This window comes from Ochlerotatus camptorhynchus, unplaced genomic scaffold (assembly GCF_037179485.1).
Source record: "Ochlerotatus camptorhynchus isolate MF236.1 unplaced genomic scaffold, CSIRO-AGI_Acam_v1.1 ptg000130l, whole genome shotgun sequence".
Classification (NCBI taxonomy): domain Eukaryota; kingdom Metazoa; phylum Arthropoda; class Insecta; order Diptera; family Culicidae; genus Ochlerotatus; species Ochlerotatus camptorhynchus.
This window is the reverse complement of record NW_027040620.1, coordinates 2,712,795-2,720,594: the sequence shown is the minus strand read 5'-3', so window position 1 is coordinate 2,720,594 and position 7,800 is coordinate 2,712,795. Positions and strand designations below refer to the sequence as shown.

General features: G+C 39.2%; 1 protein-coding gene across 1 annotated transcript; it reads right to left on the bottom strand.

Moving 5' to 3' along the window:
- Positions 1–3,509: 3,509 nt before the first annotated feature.
- On the bottom strand, positions 3,510–4,451 carry LOC135700182 (heterogeneous nuclear ribonucleoprotein L-like). The gene is made up of 2 exons (XM_065220601.1): positions 3,659–4,451; positions 3,510–3,544 (listed from the first exon to the last, which is right to left on the bottom strand). The coding sequence occupies exons 1-2, from the start codon at positions 4,449–4,451 to the stop codon at positions 3,510–3,512; spliced, it is 828 nt and encodes a 275-aa protein (XP_065076673.1).
- Positions 4,452–7,800: the final 3,349 nt, after the last annotated feature.

Sequence of the window (7,800 nt, the reverse complement as noted above, 5' to 3'; positions counted from 1 at the left end):
ATGTCACTCTCAGAGCCACTAAATTTACATGATTTTTTTATAAGTGTGCAGCCACACATAACTCTCTTCAGTTTAGTAGTAATTTTTATTAAATCGAAGAAAAAGCGTTCTGAAAATCGAAAAAAAAAATTTCAAATGGGTAGTGAACTTTCTGTGTCATTAAAATTTGGATTTATTGCTGAAAAAGAATTTATTTGCTTGATAGGCCGAATTGAGGGGTTAAGCCTACACATTTAGAAATACCTAATCTTACATGTGACGGAATCCATCTTTGATATAATGGATGAGATGTAAAGCTCGAAAGTACGTTTGATTGAGCTGAATTTCACGTCTATTACGACTCAATTTGATGTCAAAATTGACGCTCGTATATGTCGTATGCTCAGAGCACCTAAATTTACATCATTTTTTCTAAGTGTGTAGTTTACATCCGTAACCCTATTCGATTTGATGTATTGCTATTTGCTATTGGCGTTGACGGCGACTCTGTAGCTCTTTACTCCTATGGTAAAATCCATAGCTAACGTCAAACTGTGCGTGAAACATGGCGGACTTCGTACTATCCTTTCACTCCACTGAAAATTCCCATAAGAAACTGTCAATCTTTGCTAGAAGAGACGATTTTTCGGCGGTGCCGTCAACGCCAATTGCATGCGATTTTGACTCATGTCAGATTCTCCTACCTTCTTCGGGGGCATCCACAGCATGTTCTAGTATGGTTACTGTGATTATGACCACTCAATAAGGCAATCAATAATCTTTATTTTTATTATTTTTTTTATTTGTTCGTGCTTTGAAGTTTCCCATCACAAATTCTAACCACTTTCTTGAGGATACCCAGATCACATACCAATGATTTTTTTTTGAAATTCGCAAGTGATTTGCTGTGTCGCATGTTGGGACTGACACGATTTATGTTATATCTACCTTCCAGATACGTGCTCTTCGGAAAATGACTTATCCATTTCTCCGGAACCCGTGGATAGATTGTATTCTATGGCACGATGATTCGTTTCATTTGACGTTAGTTTGGTCAAATTTGTTGAAGATGATTTCGAAAAACATACACACAAATGCAGACATGGTCTCAGTTCGTCGACCTGAATCGATTGGTGCATAAGAAATTCTCGCTGGAATCAGTCCCCTAGTTTTACGAAGTTCTAAAAGTCGGATAATTTAAAACAATATAATATTATTTTATAAGATTTTGTCTCTAATTATTGAAATTGCATACCATTCCATATGAGATATTTTCGAAAAATAAGTTTTTCATATTAAATTATATTCGAGTCGGATAACATTATTATAAAACAATATTATCGCTGAAACACCCACCGATCAAAATCTTAGGTGCCCCTCTTTCATTTCAAAATGTTCTATCGGAGGTAATTTTTCCATACATTATTTGGGCTTCAATGGTCGAGAGAGTCAAGCTTTGGACGTGATTTACACAGAAAAATACGAACAAATTAAAAATTGTTCTTGACCCCCCCCCCCCCCCCCCGATAGTCTCATACAAAAGGGGTGACCTTCTGCTAAATAAGTTTTTCTTTCAGAGACACCATGGAGTAATTTGTTCATCGGAAGAAAACAGAAGAAAATGAAGAAAATCAAGCTGAAATATGAATAGAAATATCATCATTGGCTTAAACTTGAACACCTAGGATTCCAAGTTCCATTATCTACGTCTAGTCCGCTCAAATTACACGCATTCGAGTGATGATTCGCGTTCGTCAGCTTTGTTCAAATCACTTCTTTACGGACTCGAATGGACATTGCGCGTTCTATTCTAATGGCGACCTACACCGCATTTAGACGTAAGGAAGAATAAGGCACTGGGTATAAAGTATGCGGTTGTACATTCACGCGCATTTGCAGAACGTTGAGCATGTGCGATACACAACACGCTACAAAAGGAATTCTAATGGTATTGGATGCGGCACCGCCTACGTGATTTTTTTACGTTGCGAGTGAAATTGAAAGCTTACGTGCTGTTGGTGCCATCAAGCTCTTCTTCTGTGACTGTTACGCCTTAACTGATTCTTTACCCTGCTCTGAACTATCATTTTTGCTTTCGTATTGTGTGCAAGCATGACAAACTCAATATTTACTCAATACAATCTCAAGATGAGATGCATTGTCCCACTTAATAATTTCCACGATTGTACTGAACTTAGGGGAAATGTTGGCTTCGGCAATACCTTATCCTATTATCATCAGGGGGGTAAACAACGTCCTTGAGAGCTCAATTTTGGTATGTGGATACATTGTGTTTCAGAGCATCTATTGGCCAAATTTGAGTACTCTAGGACTTTGTTTACCCCCCTGACGATAAAAGGTTAAGGTATTGCCGAAGTCAACATTTCCCCTATATGAGTGTACGAAATGTGAAAATATGCATGTTATCGTGTTTTAGTAAGATTGAGATATTCACGATTAATGAACAAACTAAATTTTTGCTTGCTATCTCATCAGCCTCGATAAAACTTTGTACAGCTTTTCAACTCAGTAGCATTTATTTTAATTTGATAGCATGGACATAAAACAAAAATGTGATAGCATGTCACTCATTTGCATGAATGAAATTAGGAAGTTCATATGCCATCAAAGTAATTTGACACGCATGGTTCGTCTGTATAAATGATTAGTGTTTTCTAAACTGTTCTGATAGAATGATAGCGGAAGCTACTTATAACTGGAGCAGAATTTTGGGTACTGTCTGGCACGTTCGTATGTGATGTTACATATTTTCACGTAATTAGATAGTTAATCATATGTTACTTTTCCACAGACATGCGTTTTTCTTTTCATTACTTCCTGGCTCATTGTCGATGCCAAAGTTTGTTGCAGTGTAAAGGTTTGCTTTTTACAACCACATCTAGTTATCCTATAAAAATCAACTAAGGACAGTCAATTAGCAGTATGAACATACGGAGCCTGTTGCTTGTGAAGATTTATACTGAATCTGCAATAGATCTATAATCTTCTAATTACCTAGCTAAAGCTAGTTACAGTTACCACCAAAATAGATCTAATTCACCCTGCCCACTAACAAAAACGTCTTTCCTGTGACAACCGTGGAGATGCAGAGATATACTCGGTCTCTGGAAGCAACAGGTGTCGAACTAACAATTTTATCCCTCCCCGATGACCGTACGGACTTGGTTGCGCTGTTATTGACCTAAAACCAAAGATTCGCCTGATTTTACACACTGGATTGCTAATCCCAAGTTCCATTCATATGGTTTTATGCGCAAATTTCGCTAAATCTAGTCAATCACGGCGTAGTAACTACTGAAATATATGGTCGTCAATGCTCATGTTAATGCTCATGCAAATATCTTGATTATACAGAAAATGATCAGTAGAATATATTTCTTGAACTGAGATATTTTTGGTTTTGTGGTTTTCCCAAGGGGTTGGTCACTCCGCACAGTGTGTCAAAAACAAGCTTGGGTACACCTAGGCAGAGTAATTGGCACTGTTTGGTACCCATGGTTCCAATTTTTCTAATCTTTAAAGTAACACTGAACTTTTTCTGCGTCTGCGCAATGTGCATGTGTCAAAATGTGTTATTGATGTTGCCACAATATAATCATTTTTTTTTAAAAACACAACCGGTTTTGTTTTCTTTCTAAGGACATGAACTTCATCTTACATTGGTCATCGTATTTGGATTTGAGATAATCGCCCGTCACCGAAATGGGCGTCACACCACCGGACGCTGCTGCCACGGCGGAGACTGTCGCGGCCGCTGCCGACATTGGGTTGCCAAGTGCCAGTGCCATGCCCATGTTTTCGGTGCTCTCGTTGCTCCAAGCACCGTTAATCGTCTTGGACGAGGAGAAGCACAGCTTCATAATGAACGGGAATTTTGTGCGTTTGTGATCGATCGCGCTGTGGTTGCTCTTCATGATAACATTCACCGCCAGGGCTACGCTCGGGAACTCAACCAATCCGGAAGAGGAACGTTCCGATTTCAGCGGGAACATTCGCACTTGCGACGGGTGGCAGTCCTTGGTGGTGAATGCAGTCAGCAGCAGATCCTCGGACATACCGGGTGGGGTATTGAAGAAGTGAAGAACCTTGCTCGGGTAAGGAAGCGATTGTTCTTGGAGGCGCTGTAGTCCTTGAAGCTGATCGAATTGTCCAGCAGAGCGTAGGGGTTGGTCGACTCTGACAAGTAGTTCTGCTTGGAAAATGCAATCTGAATTGGAATGTTGTTCAAGTGCTGGATGCTCTTTGGTCTTCAGGAACTTTATCCTGACAATATTTTCGTACAGGCAGAACAGATTGTACAGCTTATCGGTGATGACTGTGTTGTTATCGAGTCCGTTGACCATCATCACTGCGCCCTGTTGCTGTGCCGGTTGAATGAAGTTGGCTGGTCCGTTTCGGTTCAGCGGTGCTTCCTTCATCAGTTCGACATGTGTTCCGGTGTTGGTTTCCATTTTTCAGACGGATTAAACTCAGGCGGTTAAAGATTCTGTGCAAATCCGTTTCCTCCATCGGCTCCCAGGAGGGCTAGTTTAGGACCATGGTTGACTAATGATTGAAGGTCGTTGTACGGGGTGGGCCTTCTGCCGAAGATAGTAGGAGCGTGGTGCAACGGAGCAGGATATGGTTGGGCCGGGTTGCTACCTCGCGTTTTTGCCGAGACTCATGTTACGTTGAGGTTGTTGTTGTTCCGGCGATTGAGCGGAACCGTCTCGATCATCTCCTGGCCGGTACAGAGGCGCTTGTTGTGCGGTCCGTCCTGGCCACTGCCGGCACCTTTTCCATTGAACGCCATGATCGAAATTGAACTTTGTTTGCTTCACTTATCACTCGGGACAGCCTACGATAATAACCGCTCACTCGTACTAGGTGAAGCTCAGTGAAACTCCACCCGCAAGGTCCGTATCTCGGAACGGAAATGTCCTTCCTACTCCCGGGTCATCTCAGGTTTCGAAAAACAAAACAAAAACAAGCGCTGTTAAAATACCGGGTTGCCAAACAAGGCATTATTCTCGCGTCACTTTTCAAATAGACCAATGTAACAAATTTAAACAAACCGAGTTAAGCGATACAAACTGTTGCTCTTCTATCATTGTATGTCATACAAAAACATCCATCCAAATTCACTTTCATTTATTTAAGATAATCATAGGTAAAAAATTGTCCAATGCACAGTTTGACATGATGGGTACATGATTGTTACTTCGGTCATTCGGACTGCCTAACATGATTGGTGCTCATTTTCCAAAGGCGGGGCCAATCTAAAGTAAGGTACTATACTCTGAAATCTGTGAAAGGGAATCTAGTATCATGTAGACAAAACGTCCAATGTAACACTCATTGATTATGTCATTGAGAAAAATCGTCCAATGTAACATGTCCGATGTACAACTCGACTTGTCAAAACGTCCTATGTGGTTTTTTCTATGTTGTAGCATGAAATTCATAGTAAAATTGTGATTTTACCGTTTCTTCTGAATTTTCAACGTTATTATACACTGGCTACATTAAAAATAGTATTGCAAAATGTATTGTTTTTAAACAGTTAAATTAATAGTCTGTCGAACTTCAACTTCGATTTTCTCAAAATGGTGGATATGTTACATTGGTCTATTTGAAAAGTGACGCGAGTATTCACAAAAGTCAGTTCAATGACTTCTCGCCACTGCAGCGCCACTGGAACAGCTGCGGCACACTGAGTCACACTGAAAAAAAGTTGGCGCAAAATAATTGTGTAGAGTGACCACCCCTTGGGTTTTCCGGATTTTTGCATAGTAAAGTGATATTGATGAAGAACAGAGACTCTCTGAATAGAATTCCACAGTATCCGGATTGTATCAGACCGCCAAGAAGTACTCAAGACTACTTTCGGAATATTCTATGCAAGCTCTACCACAAACCGGATTAGTTCATATCGGCCCTCGTGAAGCGAACCGTCTTAATCTTTTCATCCTTAATTTCCGAGTACTAGTGATATCGGCGGTGAAATGGGACGTGTTCGCAATCTCGGTTAGTTTCGGAAATCATGTTGATTTTTTTCGCCGAGGTCATTCCAAGTGAATAGCTTCTGTACTACCGTTTTTTCACTGATCTTATGTTTTGGACAGTTCATCATCGTCGTCGCCGGTTTTTAATTAATTTAATATCAACTTGATCACACGTGGTGTGTTGTGATCAGGGTTGAAAAAATCATGAAAAAATCACCAGCATTCACTATGAAATGAATTTTTCATCCATAGTGAACTTTGATGAATTTAAGTGATTTTTTCAGCCCTGGTTGTGATTATGTGGCACGTGATAATTTTGGTTCAGCTTCGGTTGTGAATGCAGTTTTTTTCTAGTTCTGTTTTGCTCATTAAATTAGAAATTTGGGGAACATTGGAGGCATTTGGTGAAATCCTTCTATTATACTATATTATATAATTCATTATTATTATTCATTACATCACATATGATTGGTAAATTCACTCTTACAAAACTCGGAACGTTAGGTACGGTATGTCCATGCATCCTTCCACCCCTGTAGATTCACGAAATGCATCACTGTTTGAATATATTTATTTAAACTCGAATAATATCACAGAATCATCTTTATGGCAAATGCAACACAGTAGGCTTGACCGTTTTGATGTTTGTGTCATATCTCAGATATGCTGCAAACATCAATGCACTTTACTATCGGAAAGTTTCTTCATATTTTTTGGCCAATTTTTTCGTGTTAGTGAAATTAGGGTGGTCCATATAATTGGTAAAATGTTTGATGTTTTATAATATAAGCTAGCGTAAACCGTAGAATAAAGGCTATCTTTAATTATCTTTTCATACATTGATTTTTCGCAAAAACTTTGTTGTAGACACTTTTAGAACTTTTGATGCCGCACATTTTTGCCGAAGCAATTAAGATACTATCTTCTTCATTTGAAGAGTTACAGCAGTTTTTTGCATAAAAATATTATTTTTTTTTAAATTAAATGAACAAAATAATGATCTTTCGAATGGAATTAAAAACTTGAAAATCGGTTCGCTCCTTTAAGAGATATTGACAATTAAAAAAATGCCAGTTTTTTTTGAAAAAATCACCTTTAACTTTCCAATAAAAAAGATAGCAACTTGGTTGCTTCAGCAAAAATATTTTTGATTAAAAGTTCTAAAAGTGTCTAGAACATTTGTTTTACGAAAAATGAACGCATGAAAAGATATTCATTGAAAACCAATTTTCAGGGACCACTCTAACTTGATTGTTTAAAAAAAATCATAACTCATGAACCATAAGAGATGGAAGTTTGGTGTCAGCAAAGGTCCCGCAAATTGAAAAGAGCGCAATTTTCGCAGAGTTCCAAAAAAAAACCTGTAATTCGTGATTCAATAAGTTTAAAAAAGACCATTAATGGTTGCTTTACAGTACTTTTATTAAAGCTTCAAAGTTACAGCATTAGATGGTTACGTTTCTCCAGTTCGAACGAAATCTCTAACCTTTCTCTTGATGGAGCCAATCAGCGCCCGTACAGTGGAAACGGCCACGGAATCAGCGCATTTCTTCCATTTTGCCCGCATTTGCTGGATGTCCTTGACTGCCCCGCCGCTTTGTCGAAGTCGCTGCTTTGAAATTGCCCAGTATTTTTCGATAGGTCGAAATTTCAGGAAATTCGGAGGATTTATCAGTTTGGGGACAAAATCGATCTTGTTGGCAGCATACCATTCCAGAACCACCTTGGAGTAGTGGCAGTTGGACTTTGCCCCTATGCTTGCGGATGGACGGCAATACACGCTTTTTCAGGCATTCTTCGATGTAAACTTGGGATG

What these genes read in the sequence shown, in the direction of transcription:
- LOC135700182 (XM_065220601.1), bottom strand. Translation starts at nt 4,451, where the DNA reads ATGGAAACCAACACCGGAACACATGTCGAACTGATGAAGGAAGCACCG. An exon ending in ATCCAAATACGATGACCAAT is followed by an intron (nt 3,545 to 3,658) that starts GTAAGATGAAGT and finishes CACATTGCGCAG; the next exon opens with ACGCAGAAAAAGTTCAGTGT.